At 45.3% G+C, this 21,927-nt stretch overlaps 1 protein-coding gene across 1 annotated transcript in view; it reads left to right on the top strand.

Annotated features, from left to right (window-relative positions):
- The window catches only part of LOC135895231 (high-affinity choline transporter 1-like), a 42,136-nt gene extending 25,061 nt beyond the window's left edge, over positions 1-17,075 (top strand). The window contains exons 4-8 of the mRNA XM_065423309.1: positions 610-758; positions 5,766-5,909; positions 10,706-10,859; positions 13,601-13,818; positions 16,542-17,075. Of these exons, the coding sequence (XP_065279381.1) occupies positions 610-758; positions 5,766-5,909; positions 10,706-10,859; positions 13,601-13,818; positions 16,542-17,075 (1,199 nt within the window). The remainder of the gene's footprint in view (positions 1-609; positions 759-5,765; positions 5,910-10,705; positions 10,860-13,600; positions 13,819-16,541) is intronic.
- Positions 17,076-21,927: the final 4,852 nt, after the last annotated feature.

Genomic DNA, 21,927 nt, shown 5'->3' on the forward strand with positions numbered 1-21,927 from the left:
GAGCCTAGAGGAGTTTAAGCTGGTGTAACTTACACACTGACAGAGCTGGAAGATAGGACTGTAGCACGAAAACCAACTCAGAGGAGGATTTAACTTAAGTATGCCTCATCTTCCTTTAACTCACACTCTTTTCCAGCCTCTGGGGGCATAAATGACACCAACTTAGACCTCCTTAAACTCCTTTACACCATCTCAAGTATCATTTCTGAAATTGGTCCTTGGTGTTTCCACTCACAGAGGAATCAAAAGGGAAAGGGAACATTGAGACTGAGGACGGTTTGTTGCACTGCTTGAGGCTAGCCAAATTTTAGTACTGACCGAACTGTAAAAATGGAATATTCACAAAAACCACCATGTTGGGGAGTCATTTAAAATAAAATTTTAAAAATTGTATAATAATTTCTGCTCCATTAGATGCATGAAGACTCCTTGCATCAAGTTTTGGTTAATAACAGGAGGATTGATTGCAGTTCTGTGACTGGTATGGTGCCAACTGTGTAATTATAGTGTGTGTGTGTGTGTGTAACCCACGCACCTGGTTACATATGTATGTATGTATGTTCGTGTGTGTGTGTGTGAGTATATATATAATGCTGTCTTTCTTTGCAGGGGCTACAATGAGTGTGATCTTGGATATCAGAGGATATTTAGCTATCATCATTTCAGCATGTACTGTTATACTCTACACTTTACTGGGAGGACTATACTCAGTTGCGTACACTGATGTGATACAGCTGGTTTTTATGATGGTCAGCCTGGTAAGGCCTATACACGTCTGTGATTTTAGATTGAAGTGTAGAAGAGGGACAGCACAAGAAACCTGTTTATGTAGAGAAGGGGCTTTTTTATTATTTCCTGACCTCATTATTGCATGGTTAATAACAATCTAAGGCCTCATTAAAAAGCAACCTTTGCTCCAAAGGCAATTACATACAGGATGTGAAACAGAGCAGTTCTGTAGTCATAAAACCAATGCCATTTTATCCACCATTTAAATGCAGCCACTTCTGGGGTGGATGGTAGTAACTGTTTAACAGCACATACATACGCTACACAACAGTTTAGGAGAAGAAGAGAAAATACCAGATATAACTGAAACTACAGGAAGAATTTAGTTTGATTGTACTAATTGCCCCACTTGGAATCGACCCAGTCACTGGGGCTAATGCTGCTACTATTGTGAAATTGCCATAAAATCCTATAATGTACAGTGACAACCTCAGGGCAGGTCTACACTACAGCCGGGATCGATGCTCTGAGATCGCTCCACCGGCGGTCGATTTAGCGGGTCTAGTGAAGACCCACCAAATTGACAGCAGATCGCTCTCCAGTCGAACCCTGTACTCTACCCCCAACGAGAAGACGAGAGAGTTTCTCCCATCGACCCCCCGCGGTGTAGACCCCACGGTAACTCGACCTAAGGTAGGTCGACTCCAGCTACGTTATTCACGTAGCTGGAATTGCGTAGCGTAGGTCGACTTATCATGGTAGTGTAGACATAGCCTTAGTTTTACATCTTATCTGAAAGATGACACCCTCCAGCAGCACAGAAACCCTGGAAGGCCATACTGCAGCTATCAATTGACACGGGGGAGGGGAGAGGGGGTGAAGAGCTACCTACTGAATTCCCAGAAAACAGCTGGAGATTGAATCCAAATAGAGGGAAATAGTTCAAGCAAGTTCATGCTCCTTTGGGAAAAAACAGCTGACTCACATACAGTCCATGAAAGATTCTCTGATTTACACCAGTATAAATCTGGAGTAATCCCACTGAAAATACTCTGGATTTACATCTACAAAATCCAGAGCAGGATTTGGCCTCATAGATTTATGAGTGTAACTAGATCAGAATCTAATCCACAGTTTCAGTCCCAAGGATCTTTCAGTATGTCTTATTAAGACAAACACTTCACTGGCTTACAAGAGGATTTACAAAGCAGCATAAATCATTTTTAAAACCCTTAATGAGGCTCGGAGCAGAGCACAGCGTGAACAATAATTCTTTTATGAGGCTGTAGTGTTGTAGTTTCTAGGTCAATTCATCAAAAGACCAAATTTCCTAAGTCCTTCCAAGCGCCTTCCCCAGTAGCGTATTTTTAAATCCAGAAAGTGCGAGACTGCCAGAAACCACCTCAAAGTCAGAATTTATTAGAAAACAATTCTTCTTTCTGCAAAGCTGGAACATGCCATTTTCTACATGTCTGTGTTAAAACAGCAACAGGTTTCTCAAGCAATATACTATTCAGACTCACAAAAACCTCAATTCCACCCTCTCTCCAAATCACTGTAAAACTGAGGTACAGTTTTAAAAATATAAATAGATTTAATAACTTAAGGGGGAAATATCTTCAGAGAATATTTTAGGTATTTTTTAAAAAAGATTCAAAATTCAGATTAAGGTGACATTTGTGGGGGGAACCACGCACACGTTGGAAGATTTGGAAATGCAGATTTCAGGTACCCAAGTTAGGTGAAAGTTTAAAGAAAAGACTAAACAGTCCTTGCCCAATGGTGCTTAAAAACAACTCAATTCTATAAGCACAAGTGTAACTTTACTCGTGTGAGTGACCCCATTCATTTCAATTAGAGTTATGCACATGCTTAAATGTTTGTAGGACAGGTACCTACCTTTCCAGTCCTACACTGAGTTCTACGTGGGAGGATCCCTGTATTTACATAGAGCTCCAGTGAAATCCATGGGTCTGCAGGCAGGCACGGGGGTCTGTGTAGGATGTGGGTTTCAGAGCACAGTCCTACAAACACTTACATGAAGTACTTAGGCAAGCAGTCCCATGGGACTAATTCACATACATAAGTATTTGTAGGATGGAGCCTTTATGTTTATCCAAAACAATCCCAACAAAACGAGCAGTAGGAGGTGACTGTCAGAGTGTCACACTTTAATTTGTAATGAACGGGTCTGTAACAGCACTTCTAAATTAGATGGGCTGAAATTAAAACTCTTTAAATCAAAAACAGTGTTTAGTCTTAGCATATTAGAAAAAGATCATGATGATTATGACTGTGTATCCACTCTGGATCCAACACCACCAATCACTGGAACTCTGTCTTTGAAGGGTCAGATTACTGCACATATTTCTTAAAACAGTTACCCCACATATTCTAGAGACAGGGAGTGCCTACACAGGCTCTTCTTATGCCAGGATTATTATGAGTATTCCGAGTGGAAGAGGATGCATTCCATAAGTGGTAAATAAGACACTAAAACTCGCACAACCTACAGCTTCCGACCCCAAATCCCTTCCACAGAATACTCCTCCAAGGCTTAACATGGGAGCAACTCACCAAGCTCTGCAGAATATTAACTCCATGCAGCCTGACTCTCCTCTCTCTGACACCAACTGTATGCCAATGTAACTCCATGGAGCTAATCCTGATTTACAGTGATGTGAGATGAGCTTCAGGTTGCGTGGGTTTTGGAAGAGCTAGGTTTAGGACACAGCAGCTGCGTCCCTTCTCCTGGCTATAGTTTTTCAGGTGCAGAGATAGCATAAGCCAGGATCTGGCATCTGCATTTTTGTTCAGACCGTTTTACTCTAATATCACAAACAAAATAGTCACTAGGGAATTCAGGCAGGAAGATCCGCACAGGCCAAAGTGGGGAAACTTTAGTCTTCAGTTTATCTTTCCTTAAATGTTGCAAGAAGCCTGGTATGACCCAAGGGAGAGACTTTATTTGAACTATGCAAGGTTTTATTACTGCAGTTCTCCAACTGCTTTCATGGAACAGCATGGGCCCCCTCTGGTGGCTAGGTTAACTCTAGTCACTTAACTGGCAGCTCAGCCTAATGTGATCCAGAACATGGCTATAAACAAAACAGCTGTCTTCAAAAGGTTTTAGCCATTTAGGCAAGATTGATTTTTTCACCCAGAATGGGTGCTCAAGGTGGGGTGAGGGAAGCAGGAGGCACCAGGAACCGTTGGGTGCCACAAGCACACTCACACATAGCTAGAAATAACTGCTGCACTTGTGTCCAGAGAGCGCAAGGAGAGTGCAGGCTACCACCCACATCGGCACCAGCCTCTCCCAAAGGGGCAGGACAGACAATGCCCTCACCCTATCTACGCCAGCCAGCAGAGATGCTCCCCACCGTGGGCAGTGTGGTGTTCTTCTTGAGGCCCAGAGAGCTTATATTTAACATGACATTATTACTTAAACACTTATAACACAGCAACAAGATCCTGCTATAAGTAACAGCCAGCCACAGCTTGCTCTGGCCCGGCAGTCTGGAACCCCACCTTCCAAAATGGAGGATGACCTTTGGTCTCTGCTGCCACACCCCACATCCTTACAGCACAATCACAGCTGTTCCCCACTGGGAGGGCACTATGTACCAGGGGCATCCAGGTTTACCCCCTCCAGCCCGGCTCTGCTCCGGCCCCAGCACTTGCCCTGTTCTGCCCACCCGCCGGCACTCCAGCCAGGGGTTAGGGTCAGGGCGTGAGGGCTTGCCCCGCTCCACCCACCCAGTGCTCCAGATGGGGAATGGGGTCGGGGGCTTGCCCCGCTCCACCCGGCTGCCTAGCACTCCAGTCGGGGAGCAGGGTCAGGCGCTTGCCCCGCTCTGCCTGCCCGGTGCTCCAGCCAGAAAGCAGGGTCAGGGTGCAGGTGCTTGCCCACCCACCCAAAGTCTGGGCCCACCCAAGTGTCCCGGCCTGGCTACGCCACTGCTACGTACAGTAGTACAACATCAAGGGGAGTGTACCAGTGACACTGCTCTTAGTCTTGTATTCTACAGGGCTTGTGTCTTCACATCGCCACCTCCATGGGCCTTACAGCCAAAGCTGAGCTCTTAAAGATTTAGGGCAAAAGTAAACCTTCAGTTTTTAGGTATGTTCAGGACAGCAGCCTCATGTGCAGATCTGTAAAGAGGGTCAGGGCAATGCTCTCCAATTTGAGTGAGTCACATCCAGGATTCTCAAGGGGGAAAGTGCTTGCTGTACCTTTAGAAGGCTCTCTGAGTTATAACAGTGTTGAGTTACCAGTATCTATTTCAGCGGGGAAAACAGGAAATTGCATTATCACTGCTTAATCATCATCATTGTTCAAGAGGCTGCATGATTAATATTTCAGCTGCTGTTTTGTTAGAGTCAAATGGGATTGATTCCATTTGATTTGCCACTGGCTGTTCCCAGACCCATAGCAGTGTATTCTGTCAAGAAGCTGAGGTAAACTGCACTGGATATGACTACACGGGGTCAGGACTAGGCGAGGCTATGCCTTAGAACACAGCAAGACACCCACAGGACCTGTGCAGCAGACTTTCTCCAGGTTTATAGGAAACCTCAGGTGTGAAGAAGAGTCCTCTGACATGCTTCCCCACTTAAACCAGCTTTAGGGCTGGTTTGTAGCACCAGAGCAATGCAAAGCAACCTCTCTATACAAAACCAGCCACGTTATAAAATGATAAGGACAGAGTACCCATGTGAGCTATATAAAAAGAGCTCTTGAAAACAAGAGAGAAGTTTAAATGGAAAGGTTAAACAGGACTAGGTTAATCCCAGTTAATTTCCCCCTTCCCAGCTTCAGTCTACTCACACCACCACCCTTAACATTAGAAAAATCCCATATGAAAGTTTAAAGGTGGGAGGCAATTTCAGATTTCTGTGGAATCCCAAGGTTTGGTGGTGGTATGGTATGGGGAGGGGGAATTGCAGGTTTATAGGGAAAACAGAGGAGTTACAAATGTTGTCTGATGTACATTAGCCTATTGTACTGATAATTGTTTTCATGCTAAACACAGTGGACTTGTGTGCCATTTGCGCTGCTGAACTCTGCAACTGAAAACATTTATTATACTGCTGTTAATGAATTCTATCAAGTACCATGGATTGGCAAACTGGAAACAGAGTATCTTGGAAGATGGCTAGATGAACTTCTGTATGTGGTAAGATCTTCTTTTTTCCATCCTTTCCTTCTAATAGTTCACCTGGAGTGTCAGTAAAAGCAAAGCACCTTTTTATAAACCCACTAGTACAGCCTGAGTTTTACATGGTAGAATAGAGGAAGAAAGATACTTCGGAATTTCAGATATTTGTATGGATGCAGGGCCGTCCTTAGCCATACGCAAAGTACGCAGCTACGTAGGGCACCAGGAAACTTGGGGCACCAAATTTCCTGGTGCCCTGCGCAGCTGCGTGCTGCTCCAGCCCCTGCTCTGCCTCTTCCCCAGGCCCCCCACCCCTGCCCTGCCTCAGCCCCGCCTGTTCCCGCCCCTACTCTGCTCCAGCCCTGCCCCCACTCCACCCCTTCCCCCAAAACCCCCGCCCTGCTCCACCCCTCTCCCACCTCTTCTCACCCCTGCTCTGCCCCCACCCTGCCTCTTCCCACCCCGCTCTGTCCCAGCCCCGCCCCCACTCCACCCCTTCCCCCAAAGCACCTGCCCTGCTCCCCCCACCCCGCCTCTTCCCACTCCTGCTCTGCCCCCGTTCCGCCTCTTCCCGCCCCTGAGGAGTGCAGCAGGGCTGGGCCTGCACTTACCGGTGGCAGGAAGTGCAGGGACCCGACCCCAGCCACACCACCAGTGAGTGCTGGGGGTGGTCCCCCCCTGCCCCCCAAACCAGCCCCCCCTGCGGAGGCCTACCCCCCCCCACAGGGGGGGCTGCGTAGGGCCCCAGAATAGCTAGGGATGACCCTGTATGGATGCATCTTTATTATGGTTAAGGCTAAGATTTTGTCATGGGTATTTTTAGTAAAAGTCATGGACAGGTCACGGGCAAAAAAGAAAAATTCACAGAAGCCGTGACCTGTCCGTGACTTTTACTAAAAATATCCAGGACAAAATGGGGACCTGCGGATCCCCACACCTCCTGAAGCAAGGCAGCTGCTTGGGGCTAGGAGCTGCTTGCAGCTGCTGGGAACTGCGGGGTACTCCTGCCACCTGCAGCTCCAGGGGTCCCCCACTGCCTGTGGCAGCTGGGAGCTGTGGGGTGCCCAGGCCTCCCATGTCAGTTGGGAGCTCCAAGGTACCCCCGCCGCCCACAGCTCCAGGGGCCTGCAGCAGCTGGGAGCTAGGGGGTTCCCCTGCGGCCACAGCAGCTGGGAGCTGTGGGGTGTCCCCACCACTCACAGGGGCTGGGAGCTACAGGGTACCCCTGCCACCCGCAGCTCCGGGAACCCATGGTGGCCAGGAGATGCGGGGGGTACCCCCATTACCTGCGATGGCTTGGAGCAGCAGGGGCCACCCCACAGCTTCCGGCCACAGCAGGCTGAAGTCACGGAGGTCGCTGGAAGTCACAGATTCCATGACTGCCACAACCTGTGACTAAATCGTAGCCTTAATTACGGTGCATTAATGTCAGGTGCACCTCACAGTTGACACATTGCGTTCAGGTGGGCACTCCAAATCTGGATGTTTATCAGAACTACCTGAACCTCTTTGACCTGTAGAACTGGACTGTAAATTTTAAGAGCATAGGAATTGCAGGGACACGTAATATACATTCCGGGCCAGATTCTCAACTGGCATAGCACCACTGACGTCACTAGAGCTTACAATAACGGAGAATCTGGCCCCTCCCACTAGCCAGGCTGGGAATACCATTACCAACAGCCTTACTCACAGTATTTTGGCATGGCTACTTCAGGACCTGAACGGATCCTAGAAATGCATAAGGAAAACAATTAAACAGCAACTTCTCTTTTCCAACTTGCCAGAAATGTTTAGTTCATATTCACTTCAAGGGAGAGGCGAAAGGTTGGTTGAGTTCTTATTTTACCAGACCATTTCTCCTATAGCCACAGCCTACAAAAGATTTCATCACTCATTCAACAGCAGGAGTGAGAGTGCCAGGGAATGAAACAGGTGTAATATATATATAAATAATAAATAGGGCTGTTGATTAATCGCACTTAATTCATGCAATTAACTCAAAAAATTTAATCACGATTAATCACACTGTTAAACAATAGAATACCAATTGAAATTTATTAAATATTTCTGGATGTTTTTCTTAATTTTCAAATATATTGATTTCCATTACAAAACAGAATACAAAGTGTACAGTGCTCACTTTATATTATTTTTATTACAAATATTTGCACTGTAAAAATAATAAACAAAAGAAATAGTATTTTTCAATTCACCTCATACAAGTACTGTAGTGCAATCTCTTTATCATGAAAGTGTAACTTACAAATGTCGATTTTTTTTGTTACATAACTGCACTCAAAAACAAAACAATGTAAAACTTTAGCGCCTACAAGTCCATTCAGTCCTACTTCTTGTTCAGCCAATTGCTAAGACAAACAAGTTTGTTTACATTTACGGGAGATACTGCTGTCTGCTTCTTATTTACAATGTCACCTGGAAGTGAGAACAGGCATTTGCATGGCACTTTTGTAGCTGGCATTGCAAGGTATTTACGTGCCAGATATGCTAAACATTCATATGCCCCTTCATGCTTCGGCCACCATTCCAGAGGACATACTTCCATGCTGATGATGCTCGTTAAAAAAATAATGTGTTAATTAAATTTGTAACTGAACTCCTTGGGGGAGAATTGTATGTCTCCTGTTCAGTTTTACCCGCATTTCATGTTATAGCAGTCTTGGATGATGACCCAGCACATATTTGTTTTAAGAACACTTTCACAGCAGATTTGACAAAACGCAAAGAAGGTACCAATGTGAGATTTCTAAAAATAGCTACAGCACTCGATGCAAGGTTTAAAAATTTGAAATGCCATAGGGGCTGACTTTCCCTCTGCCCCGTGGGTGCTCGACCCCCCCGCCCCGCCCCTGGTCCCACCCCTGCCCACCCCTGCACCACCCTTGCCCCACCCCAATTCCACCCCTTTCCCCAAGTCCCTGCCCTTGCCTCGCCTCTTTACCGCCTCCTCCCCCGAGCGCACCACATCCCCACTCCTTCCCCTCCCTCCTGGAAAGTCCTAAGCGCCGCCAAACAGCTGTTAGGCGGCGGGCAGGAAGCGCTGAGAGGGGGAGGAGCGGAGACGTGGCACTCGGGAGAGGAGGAGGGGGTGGGGGCGGGAGGAGCTTGGCTGCCAGTGGGTGCGGAGCCCCCGCTAATTTTTCCCCGGGAGTGCTCCAGCCCCACAGCACCCATGGAGTCAGCGCCTATGTGAAATGCCATCAAAAATTGTTGTTTTGTTTTTGAATGCAGTTATTTTTTGTACATAATTCTACATTTGTAAGTTCAACTTTTGTGATCAAGATATTGCACTACAGTACTCGTATTAGGTGAATTGAAAAATACTATTTATTTTGCTTTTTACAGTGCAAATATTTGTAATAAAAAGTAAACATAAAGTGAGCACTGTACACTTTGTATTCTGTATTGTAATTGAAATCAATATATTTGAAAATGTAGAAAACATCCAAAAATATTTAACTAAATGGTAATTCTATTATTGTTTAACAGTACGATTAATCGTGCGATTAATCGTGATTAATTTTTTAAATCACACGATTAATCGTGATTCATTTTTTTAATTGCTTTACAGCCCTCATAATAAAGAATAATAATGCTGTATGAGGAGCAGGGTGCTCTTATTGCTGTGACCCTTGTCCTGCCTCAGCCCATCCCTCTCCAGGAAGTTTGTTAATCTCGGCTTGTGTTTAAACCTAGATTGTAAGGTCTTAGGGTAGGGCCAGTCTTATTATTTGTCCTGTGTACTGGGTGCTGTAAAAATAATAAATGACAACAAAGGAGTTCCTGTGCCAAAGACACCCTGAGTGCCTGACAGGGAAACTCCTGCTACTTTTCCCACAAAAACAGTGGAACAAGGGCAGCTCTGCTCAGGGCTGCCCAGAGGATTCAGGGGGCCTGGGGCAAAGCGGGGGGGGGGGGGGGGAGCGGACCTAAAAAAAGGCGCCACCCGCTGCGGCGCTTGTACTCACCAGGCGGCACTCCGAATCTGCGGCGGCGGCGGTGGGTCCTTCAGTCGCTCCGCATCTTCGGCAGCACTGAAGGGCCCCCCGCCGCTGAAATGCCGCTGAAGACCCGGAGCGACTGAAGGGCCCCCCACCGGGTGAGTAAAAATTAAAAAGGCGCCTCTAGCCAGGAAAGGGATTCTCGGCCAGGGCTCGCGGGGCCCCTGCGGGGCCCGGGGCCTGGGGCAAATTGCCCCACTTGTCCCCCCCCCTCTGGGCGGCCCTGGCTCTGCTACAGAATGAAGGAAGCCTAAGCAAGGAGCATACACCCCTGTGTGCTATGAAGCCTTGTTCTCCAGGTATCTTTCCTGGCTGCAATGGAAAGGGATGGGGTTAGGAGAGGGACAAGCCAAGGGAGAAGTGGGGGCCAAGATAATGGATCTGTGACTCCACAGATCTACCAATCACCTTCCCCTGCAAAAGGACAGAGTGACAGCCAGAAGGATTATTACAACCCCAAGGTTGCAGTAGCAGTAGTAACCCCAGAATGACTACTGTCTGGAGGGAGGAACTGCCTTCATGAGGATAGGTTTGTCCCAAATCAGAGGTGTCATTTCAGAAAAATTCAGGGGAGGAGGGTGAAGTTGCGTCGGCATGTAGATCATTTTATGTGATTATATTATATCCTGCAAAGTTGGGAGGGAGGGGGACAAAGAGTGGAAGACATAATGGAGCATATAGACCTATGAAAATTCTGGTGGGGGAGGGGGCAAATGAAGGTCTATAGCAAATGACACTCCAGCCCCTAATAGTGATGCATGAGTTATTTTTAATGGTTTACCTTCATTTCAGGCTCTTGGAAGTATTCCATGGCAGATCTATTTCCAAAGAGTCCTTGCAGCCTCCTCATCCAGACAAGCAAGGCTCACTTCTTATTTTGCAGGGTTTGGGTGTGTTTTCATGGTCATTCCATCTGTTCTTATTGGCGCAGTAGCTGCTTCTACAGGTAACACAAAAGCTGTTTCTTTCCATTAGCACCTTGAGGCCATAATCAATGGCCTATTTTGCTAGGCACTGTACACACACACACACTTGTCCGTGCCCCCAAAATCTTGCTGTCTATATGTATGAGGCACAAATTATGGATAAAACAAACAAGTGGAGGAAGAAAAAGTAAACAATGACACAATGAATAGCAAAGTAAATATCAGTCTCACTGTAACAGGCATCTTACCTCTTCCACACAGAGATGCAGTGGCTGTCTCAGTTTCCCAATACGTGGTGATCTCCTTTTAGCTGGCTGGAAGGAGGTCTCAGAGAGCCCTGTTGTCAAACTTAAAAACATCCCAGTATACAAAAGTCACAAAGAAGAGTCCAAACAAAATGGAAAAATCCAAATCTTCCACCCAGTCTCTTTTGCTTTCTTTCCAGGGCCTTCTCCTTAGTTGCAGAGGTTCCCATCTCCTATAGGTGGCACCATAAGGGAAGTCCAGGTCCATCATCTAGTGCAGTCTTCAGCCCAGGCTTCCTAAAACACTAAGGGTAAAGTCTACACAGCCATTAAACACCTGTGGCTGGCCCAGGTCAGCTGATTTGGGCTCCCGGGGCTTGGGTTGCGAGGCTGTAAAACTGCTCTGTAGACGTTCAGGTTTGGACTGGAGCCCGATCTCTGGGACTCTGTGAGGGGGAGGATCCAGCCTAGGCTCCAGCCTGACCCCAAACATCTACACCGCAATTTTTAGCTCCACAGGCTGAGCCCTGTGAGGCTGAGTCACCTGAGCTGGGCCAGCCATGGCCGGGCCAGCCGCAGCCACGCCGCAGGTCTTTTATTCCAGTGTAGACATACCCTAAGCTGCTTTGCACTGTATTAAAATCCCTGCCCTGCTTCACTTTTTTCCAGACACTTCCTACTTTGGCCCATCTCATCCTAGGCCTTCTGAAATGTCTTCAGCAGACACCCTCCCAGGCTTCTTCCCTGGCTCTCTCTCAAGAAGGAGTCACACCACCTTCATCCCAGCCTCTGAAGAGCTTCCTTAAGCTTCTGCTTGCCTGGACCTTCTGTCCACTCTAAGGAAAGCATTATAGCTATCCCCAAGCATTCAAAAACCATGAGTCATGCTTCAACAATCATGCGACTAGTTTAAAAATCATGAGATTTTTTTAAAAGGTTACTTTGCCTTCTGGTTTCTGAGCCTTAAAGCTTGGGTCACGTTTTCAAACTTTTCTCCATGACCATATGGCTAGAAACGAACTTTAGTTTATAAATGGAAGTTGAGCTTCTATATAAGGAATCATAGAATACCAGGGTTGGAAGGGACCTCAGGAGGTCATCTAGTCCAACCCCCTGCTTAAAGCAGGACCAATCCCCAGACAGATTTTTGCCCCAGATCCTTAAATGGCCCCCTCAAGGATTGAACTCATAACCCTGGATTTAGCAGGCCAATGCTCAAACCACTGAGCTATCCCTCCCCCCAGGGAGGCTTTAAGAAAGTCACCCAATCTTGTGAAACTTGTGATAAGATCACAAGAGTTGGTAGCACTGCAAAAGGCTGCCTCTTATAGTCTCTTCCTTTCCCATCATGCATTGCAGCCTGGCCTACAACTCCTAGAATGTCTGGCAGCTGTAGGCTAGAACATGGAACAGGGCAGGCTGGACCCAGGCCTGCTATCCTCGGTCTCAAAATTCTTTCTACCCCTAAGATCATTCTTTTCACTCTGGAAGTTATATTTTCCTCATTAATTTTTCAGTTATGGTACAAAGAGGCTTGTTTGTTTTAATCCCATGTCATATATAATGGGGGCTAGATCCTCAGCTGGTGTAAATCTGTGTAGCTCACACCAATTTACAATAGCTGAGGAACTGTCCCTCAATTAAAAAAAAAAAAAAAAAGTAAGCTCATTGCAATATTAGGCTTACAGAATTACAGTCACAGAGATTCAAAATCTCAGCATTGCCAACTCTCATGCCCGGAACAGTACTTAAGGTGCAATCTCAGCAGGCAGAAGAATGGCCTCAAGGTTAAACCATAAGAAACTCAGAAAATCTGAGCTTTGTTCCGAGTTCTGCCACAAACATATACTTAATCCCCATGCCTCAGTTTCCCATCTGAAAAATCGGGATATTACTACTTCCCTATGTCAGAAAAATATTGAGATGCTAAACTCATTGGTGTTAGTGAGGTGCTCAGATACTACGCTGATGGGGCCTAAGTATCTATATAGAACAGTGCTATGTAGACAGGAGCATATCTCTTTTTCTGCCTGTGCATCCCCAAATTGCATCGACTTTTGTTTGTTAACCAACTGATTTGATGAAGTTCTTGTGTTATGACATTCCAAATATCTTCCTTCTATGCTGTGCTTTGAATTATTTTCCTTCAGATGAATGTTCCAGTGTTTTTCAAGGTTGAATTTCATTTATTTTCTTCTTCCATTTTCATAACCCCAAAACCACAGACCTCAAAGTATGATGTAGCTTAGAAAGTTTTGGTGGATTTTTGACAATTTAGAGATCTTACAGAGCCCAGGGATGCTGACAGTGTTCCTAATGATCTTTCCCTTCAGTGTTATTGATTGTTGCAGGGGAAATAAGTATCTTACTGCACCTTGCAAAAAAAAAAAAAAAAAGGTCAAGATCAATGCAGAATTTACTGTTAGCTATTTCAACACAGAAGAGAGTAAAGGAATGAAAAATTAACAAAGCAAATCCAAAACTCCCTGTTAATTAATGTTCTTTTCTTTTTTAAGACTGGAATCAGACAAGCTATGGTCTGCCAACCCCTAATGAAAGAGGGGAGTCCAGCATGATATTACCCATTGTTCTGCAGTATCTTTGCCCAGCGTATGTTTCCGTTGCTGGCTTAGGAGCCATTGCTGCTGCCGTCATGTCTTCTGCAGATTCAGCCCTTCTATCAGCCAGCTCCATGCTAGCTCACAACATCTACAGGAAAATTCTTAGGAAAAAGGTGAGGAGTCTTTGTGAGCCTCTGACACCATGAATCACGTGGGGAAAGTAATGGAAGGTTTTTAAACTACTCCTCTGTATACCCCCAGGAGATTTCTCAAGGTGAATGTTGCTGTAAAATGGTGTTATTGGGCTCTAGACATGGGATGGAATAACTCCAGAGGGTAGACTTTGAACTAGTCATTTAGCAAATGACAAGGCTGTGCCTCTATTTCATAGTCTCAAATGAAGTCAAAGAGAACAGCAAAAAGCCTTTGGGCAAAGCACTTCAAAGCACTCATGCAGCATTTTAGAGAGAAGAAGGCGCTTTTTGGCTCCTCTCTGACTATTGTTCCATTTGTTAAAGTGGTTTTGTTTCATTATTAATGACTCCAGAAAGAGAAACCTGGCCTTCCAAACAAACTTCAGATGCTCTCATATGACACAGAGGAGGCAAGAAAACTTAAAAAATTGGAACTAAAAAAAAGTGACAGAGAAGTTTTCTAGCCGGGTACAGCATTTCAGTGGTGGTGAAATGATTTATCTATAAAGCTTGTAAATCATACTGATATCCTGTAGTTTAAAGGTACATAGTAAAGACAGGACGGTAAATTGAATTTTTGGGGGTCTGTACTTTTGTTACTTGATGGCCTGAGTTTTTTATTTAAACTCTGGCAAGTACATTGTGTTATGACAAAGGAAAAATTAGGAGGCCAAGATTAATGCACAAGGTGACTGTATCCTAGAAATGGGTATTATTAGTCTAATTTGTATAAGATGTGTAGCTAGGTTTTCAATATCAAGCTGCTTTAGAAAAAGATATCACTAATTTGACTAGGCAAGTAATCCTCCAGAATTAACAGGCTTGTCTGATTTTCTTGAAAGGTTATTCTCACTTCATTACTAAATCAAAATGGCTGCTAAAACAATGGGGCCTAGACAGTGCACCCTTTACTCATGCTAGTGAGCACTTGCTCACACGAGTAGTCACACTGAAGTCAATGTCAATATCTTGAATTGCTGAAATCAAGAGGTTGCATGGGAATCTCAGCTTTCTTTTAAACAGAAGTTTCTAATCCTCATGGTGATGGAGAAAAGCTTGAAAATGGGGAGTACATATTGAAGGTTTAGACATGAGAATGTAAATAAAAACAACCCAAAATTTATTTATTTTTTTAGGTTTCGTGATTTTTAAGCCAGTCTTGTGATTTGGAGGCGGGGGGGGCTGACTCATGATTTTTCAGTGCTTTGAGTTGGTAATTGTGTCTGCCAAGGCGAGCACAACCACATTCAGGGCCTGTAATGCTCCATGTGGGGGAAGGGATAGCTCAGTGATTTGAGCATTGGCCTGTTAAACCCAGGATTGTGAGTTCGATCTAGGGCAAAAAATCTGTGTGGGGAGGTCCTGCTTTGAGCAGGGGGTTGGACTAGATGACCTCCTGAGGTCCCTTCCAACCCTGATATTCTATGATTCACTGAAGTCAGTGGTAAAACTCACCAGGATATTTTAAATAGATTTGGCCCAAATCCTCATCTGCATGAGGGATGGGGATGGAAACTGTACAGATTCCTCACTTAGGGGAGTTCTGTTTCAAACAGCAGTACATCCAAGTGCACCACAGAACAGCTAAGGGAGTCCCCTGGCCTATCTATGCTACAGAGCGTTTGCAGGCATAGATATGCTGACAAAGCCCCCTAGTGGAGACACAGCATATGCCACCAAAAGGAGTTCTGCCAGCATAGCTACCCCCCACCTCCCTGAACATTAGCTCTGCCAAATAAAGCACTCTTGTCAGCACAGTTGCGTCCACATAAGAGGTTTTGCTGGCATAACTATGTCAGCTGGAGTGTGTGATTTTTTTCATACTCCTACCTGACATAGCTGTGCTGGCAACACTTTGTAGTATTGGCCAAGTTAGCATAACTTACACACTGAGAATTCCAGAAGGTGTAAGTTATAGTTGCTTACACTCTCTTATGTATGTTCATTTAGACTTGCTCTGATTTCATCCCACATAATCTATCCCAGCATGAGGCCCACCTGCGGGACTTAAAAGCAACTCAGAAAAGCTTTCTAGTGCAAGGATGCATGATAAACGCCATTCAACAGGGTTAAAATCTACCCTGACTTCTGTAAACATTTCTTAAATTTATCAGTTTTTAATATGGAAAATTCCTTACCACAGACAAATAATACAAATGTAAAATCTGTAAGGATCAATATTATTAGTTTGGTAAAACATGAATTCTGACCTGGTTTGATATTAAAAGCTAACGTCCTGGCCTCTCCATTTCCATGCCTCAATTTTTGGGAGCTCAGCTGCAGACATATGGTGTGGTGTGATGTTGAGAGGAGCTGAACACCTGCAGCTTCCATTGGTTTCAAATGCAGCTGTGGGTGGTCCATACCTCTGAAAATCAGGCTCTGGCATCTAAAGTTGGGCATCCAAAATTCAAGGCAACTCTAACTGATGTGCTGGCCTCAGTCATTAATCAACAGTACAGCTAATAAAGTTTCTCCTTTATTTTAAGTGGTGGAGGTCCAGGCTTTGGTGCTGAAAGTTCTGAGTTCAAACACTACTGGCAAGGTGGGGGTTGTTACACAAGCACTAGCGTGCACTGTTCTAGTAATGCCAGCATCTATTTATAAACTCCTCTAACTTTTGTAACCTTGAGATCTGATTCAGGGTGAGATTAAAAATGAGCCAATGATGATTTCTACAACAATACTCTCTTATTTTACAGGCTACGGAGAAAGAAGTTGTCTGTATAATGAGGGTCTCCATGGTGGTTTTTGGGGCAGCCGCTGCAGGCCTGGCTTTCCTTTCTAACTCTGTTTATGATCTGTGGTTCCTGAGTGGCGAGCTGGTGTACGCCCTTCTCTTTCCCCAGCTCTGCTGTGTCCTCTTCATTCCCAACACCAACACATATGGCTCAGCTGCTGGATTCCTCTTCGGGTTCCTGTTAAGGCTGCTGGCAGGGGAGCCTTCCCTGAAAATCCCCCCTGTAATCCACTACCCAGGCTGCTCCCTTGTGGACGGGGTCTACGTTCAGCTGTTCCCTTTTAAAACCTTCACCATGCTTCTCACTTTGGGGACTATCGTTGCTGTTTCATACCTGGTGGCATTTTTGTTTAAGAGAAACATCCTCCCTCATGGGTGGGATGTTTGCAGCATAATAAAAGAAAGTGAGGCTTCTGTTCCACTCCCTGAGCTAGACGAACAAGCGGGCTTACAAATAAATGTAGTTTATATTAATCCTATTGAAATACATACTTAATATTGTGTACTTCGTAATATGGGTCAAGGTATTTTTCATTACATGCTGAGTTATTTTTTATTCATGATTATTTATAATATCCCCCTAGAAAGCTGGAAGCTAAAATCTCTTTTCTGATTAACATTTTGTTTCTTTCATTATACAGACATATATTGGTTTGTTATTATAAGATTGAACGTTTGCGATGAAACTGAACCTAAACCCCAGAGCCAAACACATCCACATTTGGGGAGAGTTCGAGATGTGGATCTGAACTTTGGGACTGGTCTCTGTCTGTATAATAGATTAAACCAAATCACCTGAGCCAAGGTAATACATTTAAAACTAATAAAGGATTTATTTTTTTCACAATCACAGAATTAACATGTGACATCGCTGCCACAAGCTATCACTGAGGCTACAAGCTAAAAAAAGATTCAGAGAAGGATTAGAAGTTTATAAAGATAATGAAATAAATCCACAGTTCTATTAGATAGGATTTTCTTTAAACAAGGACATAAATCAACCACTAACTGATGGGAATTGGGAATAAACTTCCCTATGGGCATTTTATTTCATAGCTGTCTATTATGGGGTTTTTTGCACTTTCCTCTGACAGATCTGGTACTGGCCTCTGTTAGAGACATGAGGACACCGGACTATATGGACCTCAGCTGTGAGCCAATACTGTAATCCTATGTTATTATGTAAAAGGTGCGTCAAAAACAGCCACATGAAGAATATTTTGAAAGGCAGGGATTGTGCCCTTTCAGTAAAAAAGAGTAGAAGTCATTCATTTTGGCTGCATAATAATGAAAATGAAGAATCTGAACTCAGTTCATTTTTCCCTCTAGTACTCAACTTTGAAAAATGTATGAACAATTACAAGCTTTAAGAGATGCATATATGTTTTATTTAAACATATTGGGGCCTGTTTCTGATGTAACTGTATAGACTTCAGCTGAGTTGCAAGAGGAATGAATGGGTGTCACGAACCAGGATGTGAGTGGTCAGGCCTAGTGGTTGGAGCAGGAGTCAGGAGCAGGGCCGCCCAGAGGATTCAGGGGGCCTGGGGCAAAGCGGGGGAGCAAACATAAAAAAAGGCGCCACCCGCTGCGGCGCTTGTACTCACCAGGTGGCGCTCTGAGTCGTCGTCGGCGGCGGCGGGTCCTTCACTCGCTCCGCATCTTCGGCAGCACTGAAGGACCCGCCGCTGAAATGCCGCCGAAGATCCGGAGCGACTGAAGGGCCCGCCGCCGAAGTGCCGCCGAAGACCCGGACCGCCGCCGGGTGAGTAGCCAGGGAAGGGATTCTCGGCCAGGGCTCGCGGGGCCCCTGCGGGGTCCGGGGCCTGGGGCAAATTGCCCCACTTGCCCCCCCCCCCCCCCCTCTGGGCGGCCCTGGTCAGGAGCCAGAGTCGGAGTCAGAGCTGAGTCAAGAAGTCAGTAACCAGAGCCAGGGGTCAGCATCGCATCAGGAAGCAGAGCTGGAGCAGACTGGAGCTGGGCAGGAACGAGGCTTTCACAGGAGCAATTGCAGCTGTGGACATGTACATTGACAGCAAGAGATCAGTTGTTGCTGTTGGGCTAAAGCGCAGGCTTGCTGACTTCCTTGGCCAATCAGTGGGAGCGGTCAATCAGGTGGCCCTGCGGGGATCAGCTGTGCTCATAGGCTGCCCAGAGACTGAGCAGGGAGCTGCACGTCCTTATTCCTGACAATGGGGCCTAAATGTCTCAATTCATTGTCCTCCTAAATGGCAGGTGTGATGATACAGAAGCAGGCAAAATAGTCGAGGCACGTATGAGAAACGGAAATGTAATCGGCACACTGCAGTGCAACTGTGGTCCGAATCCCCTTAGTTGAGCCATCTTTACTGGGCCAGGGGAGGAGACACGTTCATCGTTTCAGACAGCTGTGGGGGTTCGTGCAGCTTTTAAGCAGATGAATGGCATCATCTCCTTGAAATAGGCTGACCAGATAGCAAGTGTCAAAAATCGGAACAGGAGGTGGGGTAATAGTGCCTATGTGAGAAAAAGACCCAAAAATCGGGACTGTCCCTATAAAATCGGGACATCTGGTCACCCTACTTTGAAAGAGCCCAATTTCCAGTTCAGGCTCTTACAGACCACAGACACCCGGAGAACCTTTGCATGGCCTGAAACCTAAACCAGTGACAGATCCGCTGGTCCCTTTTCTTCACACGATTCAATTTCAGTGTGACATCCTGCCAGGTGCGAGAAACAGGAAGGCAGATGCCCTGTCCCAAAAGGATGAACTTGCTGAGTCATGCACAACACCTTGTACAACCATCCTTAAGCCATACACACCGCCTCAGGAAAAAAGAGGGAAAACATAACAGGAGTTAAGATTATTTCTCAGATGGAATAGAGGATGATGAAGTAAACAACAGCAACCAATTACAAAATAGCCACTGTAGAGCTGCAATTGCTTTTCCCTGCCAAATATAAAGGGCCAACCTGAGAAAGGGATGCTGAGAAAAAAAAGTCCTTATACAAGGGCAACCCTGCAGCTGGGAGAGGGGGAATTGACAGGGATTGGGGAATTCGATTACCAAGGAAATGGCTCTTGGAGAAAAGGCTGCTGTGTTATACACCTCTCCAATCCTTTGCCTATAGGAAATGTGTGACTACTAAAGATAGCTACTTTGGTGCAAAGAAAAAATTCTTAAAATGACATGGCTACATATCCTTGCTGGAGCTGGAGCTGTGGCTCTAGTGGGGTGCTAGTTGTTCACAGTGGCAATCAGTAGCACAGTCATGTATCCTTAGTTTTATAAATTCCGTTTTTGTCCCCATTATTGGCCCATTGATTGACACATTTACACATCTATGCAAAAAACCACCTCTGGCCTCCAATGAAGAGCTGTCTTTGGATGTGATTGTGCTGTGTGAGCATATCAAGCAAAGCAGTCAATGCTCACCTGCAGATGCACCATTACTGCTCCTTGCTTATTTTCACACCTGCTGCCACTCACACTCCTTGGCATTGAAGAAGGTATCTATGCCCATCTGGGCATTGTGGCTGCATAATTTTATATCCGCCTTGATTTTATTAACAATTCTCTCAAAAAAAGTTTAGGTTGTACAGATAAATTCTCGTCAGGAAATGACAAAACTAAGGATGTATATGTAACATTAACGCTGCCCCCTTTTGCACATACATTACCCTACCATCTTTAATAACAAGATCACACACCATTTCTAAAATAATACAATATCATTTTTCTACACCTTATATACACATATGTAGCATGCTGCTCTGTGGAGGCCAGACATACAGAATCCATGAAAGTCACTTATATCCAAGAAATCGGACCAACCCAAGTGGTCAAAAATCATGAGTTAAGCCCCCCAAATAATATATTTTGGATTTTTTTTATTTACCTTCTTATTTTTAACCTTGAAGGGGTCATGTTTTCAAGCTTTTCTTAATGGCAACATTACTTAACTGAATAAGGAAACAGCTTCAGACTTCAGTGAAGTTGTACCCACTTAACACACTGCTATACTTAAGCCTAGCATCTTGCATCTGAAGAAGTGAGGTTTTTTACCCACAAAAGCTTATGCCCAAATAAATCTGTTAGTCTTTAAGGTGCCACCGGACTCCTTGTTGTTTTTGTGGATACAGACTAACAGGGCTACCCCCTGATACTTAAGCCTAGGAATCCCTCACCTGGGTTGAGCAAATTAGGAACTACAGAATTGTTGCTTTTTGCCTGTTTAGAGCTGTCACTCTTCCAAGGAAGCAAGATGGTAGCTGTTTTTGAGACTAACTTATACCTGTGGCCATTACCAGCTAGTATATGACTTCACAGGACTTCAGCCAGTATCCCTAGCAGGGGTGCTGGTACAATTTGTATAGTGGGGGTGCTGAGAGCCATTGAACCAAACTGTAAACCCAGTATATGATGGAAACCTCTTCAAGCCAGGTGGTGTAGCAGCACCCCTAGTTCCAGCACCGAAGAGCCCTAGGTACACAGATAATGAACTCTCTTCTCATTCCTGAAGGAGCTCCCTCCAGTTAGTGCTAAGGTCTGCTGCTGGATGTGTGTAGGGAAACTTGCACTGCTGTTGTCTATGCTGCACCTGTTCTGTGATCAGAGGACTTCAATCTCTAGGGTTGGCAAAGCCAATCTGGTGCCTTTTTTGAGTTTTAAATGCCACGAGGAAAAGAAAATACAAGCAAGAGAACAAAAGAATCCTACTTTTGGCCCAGTTCTGCAAACCCTTCACTCATGCGGGTCATCCCGTCGGAGTCAACGGCATGACTTGTGAGAGAAAGGATGGATTATTCTGCCACCCACTGAGGAGTCCCTTACCCCTGAAATAGCCAAAGTGAATAAGGGTGCGAGACTGGGGCCTTCAGTGATTGAGAGTTTTCAGGATCAGGTCCCAAATGTGTATCAAGCTTAATTTCAGTATGGAAAAACTCATTCTGATTGTTGTTACTGTTTGTATTACCATAGCGCATAGGAGGCCTAGTCATAGACTAGAATCCCATTGTGCTAGGTGCTGTACACAGGACAAAAAGGCAGTCCCTGCCCCCAGAAGCTTACAAGCTAAGTAACTCATGAAGCGCTTTCTTATTAATTTCTGGAGAGAGGGGAAACAACGACCCATGAGTGGTGGAATGAAAAGCAGTCACTCATCTCTGTGGGGGAAGGTGCGCTGGAGGTTGGGTGGTTCTGCTGCACTCTTTGATCATGCATGTGTGGAGGAACACAGAGACGCTGTTGTACAGGCTTGCTCATGTTATTTACATCACCCAGTGAGTTCCTGGATATTACAGTAAAACAATCCAGTGTGCCTAGAAATAAAAGGGACAGCAGCCTCACTTGGGATTTGTCTTCTGA

Source organism: Emys orbicularis, chromosome 1, assembly GCF_028017835.1.
Source record: "Emys orbicularis isolate rEmyOrb1 chromosome 1, rEmyOrb1.hap1, whole genome shotgun sequence".
NCBI classification, from domain to species: domain Eukaryota; kingdom Metazoa; phylum Chordata; order Testudines; family Emydidae; genus Emys; species Emys orbicularis.